This window comes from Galeopterus variegatus, unplaced genomic scaffold (assembly GCF_000696425.1).
Source record: "Galeopterus variegatus unplaced genomic scaffold, G_variegatus-3.0.2 Scaffold424, whole genome shotgun sequence".
NCBI classification, from domain to species: domain Eukaryota; kingdom Metazoa; phylum Chordata; class Mammalia; order Dermoptera; family Cynocephalidae; genus Galeopterus; species Galeopterus variegatus.
Window position 1 is genome coordinate 586,945 of NW_007726535.1, and position 10,571 is coordinate 597,515.

Here is a 10,571-nt window from a genome sequence, read left to right on the forward strand (position 1 = left end):
ATCCAAATAAAAATTTAAATTTTTATATGTTCAAAATTATTAGTTTTTTCTTTTATGACATTTTGATTATTACGGCATGCCTAAAAAAGACCTTCCCTACTCTAAAAATATAAATAAAAATTTCTCATGTTTTCTCATGATATTTACTTATTTATTTATTTATTTTAATCTTCTGTCCAACTGGAATTTATTTTGATGTAAAGAAAAAAGTAGGGATGCTACTTTATTTTCCAACATGGCTACCCACTTGTTCCAATACCAATTGTTAACAATCTTCTCTGGGTTTTGCTGCATGTTATGATTTGAAAAACTGTACGATATTGACAGTGAGTCTCTTCTAACCAGCATGAGCGGGGCTGAGGAGTCAGACAGGTCCAAGGCCACATCTTACTGCTTTGGAATGCTCCTTTAGCATAGAAAAAATTCCCTTTTTTTTTGCTTTTGCATTTCTTTATGAACTTTTTATTATGGTCGATAGATTTCTTAGGTTTAGTCATATGCTGTTTTAACTACTACATGTTTGTTATTTTTTAAATTAATTAATTAATTTTTTTTCCTTTTTGTCTTTTTTTACTGACCGGTAACGGGATCGCAACCCTCGTTGTCGTGCCCGTACCGCACTCAGCCAGTGAGCGGGAACCGGTCTCCACATGGGATCCGAACCCTTGGCGGGAGCGCCGCCGCACTCCCAGGCGGTGCACTCTCCAGTGCGCCACCGGGCTGGCCCTAATTTATTTTTTGAATCAAAACATAATTGATTATGCATATTTATGGGGTACAGAGTTGACTATCAATATTTGTGAACAGTATGTGATGATCAAATCAATATTATTAGCATATTTATTTATTTTTTAATCTTATGGGTTTGTTTACTTTTTTTTTAACAAAGGAATCAATGCAATTTAGTGAGGAAAATGAAGGTCTTTGTAATAAATGATGCTGGAGCAGTTGCACAGACAATTGTTTCAGCTTTCCCATTTAGGCCTAACTTAAGATTCATCTCAAATTAGTTTTGTATATGGTGTGAGGTAGGGGCTCAAGATTCATTTTCTCTACATGTCTATCCATTTCTGGTACTTATTCTAGGTGACACCTGCAGCATTGGTACTTCAGTATTTTCAACTGTAAAGTTGGAATAATCATATCACCCCTTCTTTAGAGAGGATATATGAGTTGAGTTAATGCGTGTAATGCAGTAGGGCAGCATCTAGCCCATGGTCAATGCCCAGTAGATGTTGCTATTATTGTCTTTAGATGTATATTCATGTTGAAGGAATATTCATCCGTTCCCATTTTATTCAGTGTTTCTTCTGTTTTTGTCAAGAATGAGTGTTTGATGTTGTCAAATGCCTCTTCAGTCTGTATGGAGATTACCCAGCGATTTCCCTCCTCTGGTGAAAGATAAGAGGTAGGAGTCACGTTCATGGACGTACAGTACTAAGAGAGGACCTTGCTTGTAGTACTGGTGGCGGCTCCACTGGGATAGGAAGGACATGTTCTTTCTAATGTACTGTTGGATTCTCTTTGCTAATATTTAGTTTAGGAGTTTGCATTTCATTATAAACTTAATTGGTCTGTGGTTTTCATTGCCAGGTGTGGGGTCACTGCTACACTGGCTTTATAAAGTAAATGTGGAAAATTTTCTCCTTGCTCTACACTGTTGGAACTTAACAGGCAGGAGAGGTCTCTGGTCCTAATGGCAGGACACACTTTCCTGTGGAACTTTCCAGTAGGGTGTTTAGAGTAGGCTAGTGCTCTGGCAATGTTCTGTATTTCCTTTATGGTCATTGATGTATTTAGATTTTTTCCCCCTTATTGTTGGACCCATTTGTGATTTATATTTAAGGTTGCCAGAGTTTGAAAATAAAAATATAAGATTTTCAATTAAATCTGAATTTCAGATAAATTACAATAAGTTTTTAGTGTATGTCCCAAGTATTGTAACCTTATTTGTATTGTCCTAGAAAGTCACTTTTAAAATTTATTTGAATAAAGGTGAGTAATATTTTAACTTCTTCTACATCTGTGGTTATTTCCCCATTCTCATTTCTTATTTTGTGTATTCACACTTCCTTCATTTTTACTGATTCACTAGCTAATAGCTTATCTATTAAATATTTTTTTCAAAGACCTTTGCTTACTTCAAATTTATCAATTTCTGCTTCAGTTGTTACTGACTTCTTTTTCCCACTTTCATTATTGTTCTCTATTGCTTCTGATTGTTCCTTTACTAACTACTTAAGTTAGACGCTTTATATATTTTGATTCTTTGGCTTTATCGTTTATTTATTTATTTATTTATTTGGCAGCTGGCAGGTACAGGGATCTGAACCCAGTGATACAGGAGGTGCTCAGTTGCCCTGGGTTCCAGTTTCAGGTCATGCCTCTGGGTTTCCCGCCACTCCCTGAAGTCTCAGGCTCCCTCCTCTGGTCTCTCCCCTGGAGGAAAATTACTGTTGCCAATTAGACCTATTTTTAGCACCAACACAGGGAAAATGAGACCACAGGGTGCTGGCTTATGCAAATCCAGTGGCTGGGCATGCTCAATAGAAAGCACAGAATATTTTTGACTATGCCTGGTGCATATAACTTGGAACCACCCCCTTCACTGAATATTCATTAGATAGATAAAGTCTAAACACTGACTCTCAGCCAAAGGCAGAGTAGTTGCTCACTGTCCCTGAGACAATCCGCCCTTCACTGGCTGAGGCGTGTAGCTAACTTTGTAGCTAGCTTACTTTCCGCAAGCAGCTGCTCATTCTCTTGAGCCAGCCTGCACTTTGTACTGAACTTTAGGTGTGTTTTTCTTGCTTTTGTGTTGGACTTGATGTCTGTACTGAGCTTACTTTTGCGTTGAACTTGGTGTGGGTCCTGCTCAGTCTCTCGTGCTATGCTGCACTCTCTCTGTGGAACTTGTATTTCTTATCTATTACATTAAAAGCGTTCTCACTGTCAACTGTGACTCTGCCCTTGATTTCTTTCCTGTGGCAAAGTCAAAAAACCAATAAGAGGACTGGGCAGGTTGGGGCCGACTGTTGGGCTCCCTGGACCCTACCTCCGACATCACCATGACCTTGGGGTTATAAGGCTGCGCTCTAACCAAGCCAACCAGTCAGCCCTATATTTTGATTCTTATTATTAATGTAACTTTTTTTAAAGTCTAAACTGAGATTTAATTACCAAATGAGAAGATATCCTCACATGACTTGAGGGAAACTACACAAGAGTCTGGGCCCATCTATCAAGTGGGGCCATGCATTTGGATCTTACCTTGGGAGCTGTGAAGGCCCAGACCTTGCTGCGGGTGCCAGAGGCCCTTCAGGAGCATCCTGCCTGTGCCTGAGCTGTCTCCTGGACCACCTAGTGGGGTGTGGGAGCTTTCAAGTTCATGCCAGATTCCAGGCTGGCTCAGGAGAGGCTGTTAGTCCCCTCTGGGAATGCCTGGATGCCTTTGGAGAAGAGTTGGCCTGTCCTACAAAGGGTCCCTCTGACTGTCCATCAGTTTCCCTCATGAGGCCTAGAACTAGGTCCTCCTCCATTAGATGCTTCAGAAACATGGAATCTGTTGAAAATTGGATAGAAGGCTTCGATTCCACAAATCCAGGTCTGGTTACACAAATTCATCCTGTAGTCATAATAATATTAATTTTAGCACATACGTAGAGTAAAGCCTTCCGAAGGATTGATGTTGTTAGTGACTGTGGTAATGATCATATTTTGTATTTTCTGTTCTCTACTTGGCTATGACTTAAGAAAATATTTTGCAGGCTAATGATTCAGCACACTGTTGTGGTAAAAGCTCCAGTCACTATTAATATAAATATTTAAAGCAATGAATTTTCCTCTAAGGACTGCATTAGCTGTTTTCTGTAGGAGCTGATCTGTACTGACTGCAATGTTACTTGAAGATACTGCCATTTCAGTGCTGATTTCCTCTGTGTAACAAGATGTTTAAAGAGTAAGAGTCCCTAGCTGGGCTGGAAATGAATACTGGCTGGCACTGCTGGTAGACTGGCTGGGTGTGAACAGGGGCTGGGAAAATCCCCCATGGTGGGATGAACAGGGATGGATAAGAATGGGCTTCCTCCAGGGGCCTCCGAGCCAAGGAGGGCTACACACTACTTTGGGGCAGAGTCAGATGTGCATCTTCCAAGGCTTATAAACTGTCACGAGTGGGGAGTGGATTGAGGTGGTGCCGGTGGCAAAGAGGCTGAGGAGGGATAAAGAGATAGAGCCAACACTGAGCCACACAGAGGGAGGCAGAGGGAGGGCTCGGTGACTGACAGGAGGGAGGAGAGGTGGGCACTAGAGAGCTTCCAGTTGCCTCACGCACAGCTGACTTCCAGTTTGGCATGTTGAGTCCTAGGTGCCTGTCGACTCCAGATACTCGAGAGGAGGTTGGGTGATTGGTTAAGTATGTGTGCTTGATGCTGCAGAAAGCTGGGCCAGAGCTGGGGTGGGATGCATCAGCTCACAAGTGGTGACTGAGCCTTCTCCGGGTGGGTGACAACCCCAGGGCCCAGGAAGTGCCCCCCTTCCCTGCAGATGAATCAGGACTGGACATAAAGGAGCTGGGGTTGCACCCCTGATGTGAGCCAGGGGGGGCCACCTCCCTTCTCCCCGACATGAAGGGGCAAAGTTATCATGGTTTCTGGGTGCTTCTGGGAGGCACTGATGAGAGGGATGAGCCAGGCCTTCCCAGGCCAGCTCCAGGAAGCCTCCCCACACCCCAGGCCAGGTGCAGGTCTGGTCTGGGAGCACAGAGTCAGGCTCCTGCTGTGGGACAGCTGAGCTTTATGCCCAGCAGCCTCCTCTTTCCTCGCTATCTTTTGACCCATGGGGTTCAGGACAGGTGGGTGCCACTGGCAGCTCTCCAGGTGGACCCCACAGACCTAAGCCAATTGGCACTCCCCACCCCTCCCCCAGCTACAAAGATTGTTCAAGGAAGGACCCCTGTGAAAGCCAATGAGAACTGGGCCTGGGACTTTCGTTAAACTGCAAGGGGAGAAGCTCTGTCACCCTGCTGGCAGTGAAGTTCAGTGGCTACACTACAGCCATTAGGATGGTGGTCAGGGAGCCATCTAGGTTGAGGCCACCACGTGGAGGGTCCTGATGACATGGTCAGCCTCTGGATCCCCCCACATCAGAAGCACTCCAGTGACTCCCCTCTTCTATTTAAACCCATTTTTTCTGCAACACAGACCCTTGGACCAAACCTGCCCTTTCCAAAAGTCTGCTCCCCACTCCTTCCCAAAACCAGCCCCTGGGAGAAGCTGGTGGCCTGAGTTTTGGCAGTGACCCCCAAAGGTCCCAGTGATGATGGCAGGACTGCCAGTGTGGTGGGCCACCCTTTGCCCCCATCACTACCCAGCCACTGTCAAGGCCAAAACAGCAATTTACCCCATCCAGGACCCTGTCCCACAATGTGGTCCCCAAATATGTCCCTGTCCTAATCCCTGGAACCCACAAACAGTCCTTATATGGCAAAAGTGACCTCGCAAATGTGGTGAGTCTTTCGAAATGGGGAGATTAGTCCTCTGTGCCCACAAGTCTCCTTCCAAGCTCTCCGAGGGTGCCTTCTCCATCCCAACCTGCCCCAGTCAAAGGGGGATTTGACATCTACACACAGAGGAAAGGCCACGTGACCACAGAGGAAGAGACTGGACTGATGTGGCCTCAAGCCAAGGAACATCGGCAACGACCAGAGCTGAAAGCAAGACACAGATTGTTCCCTGGCGACTCCGGAGGGAGCACAGCCCTGCCCACGCCTTGATTTCAGCCCAGTGATACTGCTTTGGGACTCCTGACCTGTGAGAGAATACATTTCTGTTGTTTCAAGCCACGGATTTGTGGTATTTTATTATAGCAGCCACAGGAAACTAATACACCACCCCACCCTGCTTGGTGAACTCCAGGGGAGGGTGGGAGGCCATGGCTCAGCCTGTGGAGATGTTCCTCCGCCCTGCCAGCAGTCTGAGTGTTTGTGTCCCTCCAAAATTCATAGGTCGAAATCTAATTACCAATGTGATAGTATTAACAAACAGAGCCTTTGGGAAGTGATTAGGTCATGAGGGGATCCTCATGAATGGGATTAGTGCCCCTATGAAAGAGACTCCAGAGGAATAGCCAGCCTCTACCATGTGAGGACACAGCTACAAGATGCCATCAGTGAGGAGTAAGGCCCTCACCAGACATTAAATCTGCCAGCACCTTGATCTTGGACTTCTCAGTCTCCAGAACTGTCAGCAATAAATTTCTGTAAAATACCATAAGCCACCCACTTTAGGGTATTTTTGTTATAGCAGGCCAGATGGACTCAATCCCTGCAGGACATTAGGGGTGACATAGAGACACCCGATGCTCTCAGGAACCAGTGTGGGACAGGAGCCCCAGGTCCATCCAGGGAGGACCCCAGGGAGGGCGGCCCACCCCCACAGCTGGCAACACTGTGCACAGCCTAGAGCAGCAGTTCTTAACCAGGGGTCAGATGGCACTGTCTTGTGACAGTCTTGGTTGTCATGACAGGGTGTGTGGTGGGAGTGCTACTGCATAGAGTGGGCAGAGGCCATGGGTGCTGTTCAACATCCTACAGTGTGGGGACAGACCCTGCAACAAAGACTCATTTCATTCAAGGGTGGGAAACCCTGGTCTCAAGAATATGGAGTGCTGGGGCTGGAACCAGGGGTCTCAGATCTTGCTTCATCCAGCCTTTTCCTGGCATGGAGGACAAGATCCAGAGATGGGTGCTGGCCAAGGCCCCACAGGAGTCAGGGGCAGGTGCCTCCAGGCCACACCCCTGCCTCCCACCAGCACGCAGGACCCAGGCCAGCCACGCTACTGAGCCCTGGCAAATGCCGCAGCCAGAAGCAAGTGGGGGTGGAGGGACTGCTTGCTTCTGTCTAGGGGTGGCCTGGGTGAGGCCCAGCTCATCTCTGAACCCCAGTTTCCCCACCTCCCTGGTGGTGTGCTGTGGAGGACCACAGTACCTTGGTGCATGCACCCCACTGGGTGCTATCCAAGAGTCCCCTAGCCCACTCAGGAGCACTACATCAGGCATGGGTCAGCCTCCTCTTTAATCTTGGACTGGAGGATATACAAGTCGGGAGGGTCTGCAGGAAGCTGGAGGGCCAGGGCAGGGCCACGAGGGGCTGTAGGAGTGGGTGTCAGGGACAAGTCTCAGCCCCCACAGTCATCCATTTGCTAGGCTGGTCGCAGGTCAACCCTCCAGCCAGGGGTCCAGATCCTGCCAGAGCAGTTGGTCCCACTCTCCAGTCCCATGTCCAGCCTGGGCACAGGACTGACAGTGGGGCCGGATCCTGGCTCTGGGCAGAGCGGTCTCCTCAGTACCCCGTGGCCTCCCCGCCCTTCCTCAGGTCCGACGCAGCGTACACACAGGTCCCCTCCTGGGACACAGCCTGGACCACGTTCAGGAAAAAGAGCCTCTTGGCTTGGTTCTGGCCTCGGTCTCGGAGCCCCTTCTGCACCTCCTGGGGAGGAGAGAAGGCGGGTTCACAAGGGAGTGCAGCCCAGTCCACCTCCGGAGGGGAGAAGCCTGCACAGGCAATGGAAAAGCCAACTGGGAAGGCAGGACTGGGCGGGGAGGGCTGAGGGTGCAGAGCCTGGAGTCTACAGCCTCCCACTCCACAGTCAAGGCCTCAAGAGATCAAAAAACCTTAGAGGAGAAGCTCGGCCTCTGGGAAATATGCAGGGAAGATGTCATTCAGGCCAAAAGGACCTCATTCCAAAAGGAATTCATTTTGGTCCTTGATCTGAAGACATCAGGAACGTAATAGCCAAACTCCTCATAATAGCCTGACACCCTGCAGGTTTAGGAATGCATTGATGGGGGATTCAGCTCGAAGGACCTGAAGCTCCAGGTACCATTCACCCTGAATACCCATAGTCCAAGGAAATCGGACCACCAGGCTAAAGGCCCTAGTGGTCCTGGAGTGTGAGGTGCTCAGGGCATGGGGTCCTAAAGGCTCAGAGCCAAGACACTGAATCTATGGACTTCAAGGGAGTTAGAGACCATGGTAGGCCCTTAGCCCTGCAGTGTTGATTTCTACGAGGCCGAGTACCTTGCCCTGGGGTTATGGTCCTCACACACCCCCTGAGCCGCTGGCAGGGCGAGGTGTTTGGAGTCCTGTACTCTAAGTTATAAGTTTCTCTGTGTCTGACATACTAATTGCCCAAAGTCCTTATATTTGAAGGCCAAGCTCCTCACTGCTGAAGCCAAAGCTTCAGTCCTCAGAGGCTCCGTTCCTCAGAGTGTAGGAGCCAAACTCCTAGACACTGAGGATCAAAGCCCTCCTTGCCTTAGTCCCTGGGCTTTAGCTGCACAGGTCCTTTAGTCTCCAACCCAGAGTTTAGGATCTTCTGCATGGAAAGTTCTAGACCTCCATAGCTGACGCTCTAATTCCCCAAGAGAGTTGAAGATCTTGGGTCACTGGATTCCATTAATCCCAGTCCCCAGACTGTCATCTCCCAAATTCTCAGTTTAAGGTCTTTGGAGTGCAAGGTCCTGAGAATGGATATTTGCAGAGTAAGGACCTTCAGTCAAGGATCAGGGAGGAAGGGCCAAAGAGGATGAGCCCTAGATCCTGGGATAATCCAGATCTAAGATCCCTGGAACCTGAGGAGGAGCACTGGATGTCCTCCTGCCCCTGGAATGACCCCATACAGGCAGGGCTCAGACTCCAAGAGTTTGAGCCTAACAGGCTTAGGTCCTTAGTCTCAAAGTCTGGAGACCAAGTTTCTCAGGGACTACACACCCCCCTTGGACTCAAGGCTCCTGGTCTATGGTCCTCAGAGTTCCAAGGGTCATGGAAAGCTGCCTTGAGACCAAAAGAGGCCCATAATAGGAAAGGCAGCTTTGAGGACCTTGAACCCCAGCTAGTTGGACTGACTTCAGACATAAAGTTTGCACCCTCAAAACGCTGTAAGTCTGAAAAAAAGAAAAGCAGTCAGTCTTTAAAGTGGGTGCTAGCAAAGGGCATCCCCCAGCCCAGAGACACTCTGAGGAAGCTGACCACCTCTCTGGGGAGAGAAAGGGGGAATCAGCCAAGAGAACTCAGTTCCTGGACCTGCACCAGGGTTTTTATGGAGGAACCACAAAATCTGTGTAAGAACTGACACCCACATGACCCCCAGTGCCCCAGAACAAAATCATTCTGCAGACTCCCACAGGAAAAATAGCTTATTTTACAATAAACTCCAAACACAAGTTGCAAACCACACAAGGAAACAAATCGCCAGTAGGGAGAGCCTGAGAGGCCATAGCCAGGGAAACTAGCCTCCAAAAATGGTCTCAACAGGCCAGGGACCAAGGTGCTGAGGTCCTCATCCTGGCAGAAGCATATACCACACCCTGCTCTCTGCCTTGGAGGCCATGGGACTAGCTTGGTGTCTCCCCCATTGAGATTCTCAGCTCCTTATGGCCTGGCCTAAGACACTTAGTAGCTGAGCTCCTTCCAGGGGGCTTTGAGCAGCATGGACTGGAGGTTGGGGGGCAGGGTGGGCTCTACCCTAGGTATCTAGCCTAGTGATGGCTCGGACCTCGGCCTCACCTGGCTGAAGCTGGGCTCGTATTCCACATGGCCCTTGCCATCAACGTGCAGGATGGGGGCTGCAACAGCTGCTCTCAGGTCAAGGCCAAGCCACAGCTTGTTCATGATGGTCTGGGGAGAGAAGGAGGATGCAGGGAGGGAGGGGACACCAGACACCCCACCCCAACGCTCCCTCCTGCTCAGAGAGGACATTCTAGCCAGGATCCCCAGACTCACCTGGGCCACAGCAGAGATGATGAGGTCCCCCCCAGCCCCACCAATCACCAGCTTCGACCCCTGGGCTTCGTTGACCAAGATGGAGGGTACCATGGAAGATGGGGGACGCTCGCCTGGAACTGGGTGGGGCAGGTGTCACCTGCAGTCTCATTTCTGAGCTAGCATCTTCCGGGGGCACCACCTACCCCATCTTCACTCACCGCTGAGTCAACAGTGGCTGACCGGGTGGAGTGACTCGTCCAGGGGTTGGCATGCAGCGCCCGCCCTGCCCACCTTCCCCCCTCTCCCCAGTGGCCCTGCCCTCACCAGGTGGGGGGGTGACACTGGAGCCCGGCAGGCTTCTCCAGCACAAGTCAAGGAGCTCGTTGTTGAGGAGGACGCCCGTCCGTGGTGAGTACACCATTGCTCCGAAGCTGCGGACAGGGAGGCAAAGCCCGGGCTCGGGCCTCAGTGCCCACCTCCACCTGGGGCACCGACCTTCCAGGATGCCCTCCAGCGTGCTGGAGCCGCTATTCTCTCCCTGGCACCATCCAGAAAGGGTCCCCAAAGATCCACCCATGCCCCTACCAGGACACCCTTCTGATTAGACCCATCCCCAGGTGGGTCCTGGCCCAGGGCCACCCCCACAGCAGGCTTTTTAGCCAGAGATGTCCGGGGTGGAGGACCCCTTTGACAGTGAGGAGGAAGGGAAGGGCAAAAGCAGGGTGCTGCCCCAACGGGCACCAGCAAGGGAGGCCAGGCTGGGGGCAGGGGGGCTTGGGAGTGGAGGAGCCCCACGCACGGCGTGTT

At 49.9% G+C, this 10,571-nt stretch overlaps 1 protein-coding gene across 2 annotated transcripts in view; it reads right to left on the reverse strand.

Annotated features, from left to right (window-relative positions):
• Positions 1-7,054: 7,054 nt before the first annotated feature.
• GGT5 (gamma-glutamyltransferase 5) overlaps positions 7,055-10,571 on the reverse strand; it is a 24,192-nt gene continuing 20,675 nt past the window's right edge. For both annotated transcript variants that reach the window (XM_008568594.1, XM_008568593.1), the window contains 5 exons: positions 10,089-10,195; positions 9,942-9,984; positions 9,783-9,909; positions 9,567-9,677; positions 7,055-7,487 (listed from right to left, as the gene is read on the reverse strand). In XM_008568594.1, the coding sequence (XP_008566816.1) occupies positions 7,341-7,487; positions 9,567-9,677; positions 9,783-9,909; positions 9,942-9,984; positions 10,089-10,195 (535 nt within the window). In that variant the 3' untranslated portion in view covers positions 7,055-7,340. The remainder of the gene's footprint in view (positions 7,488-9,566; positions 9,678-9,782; positions 9,910-9,941; positions 9,985-10,088; positions 10,196-10,571) is intronic.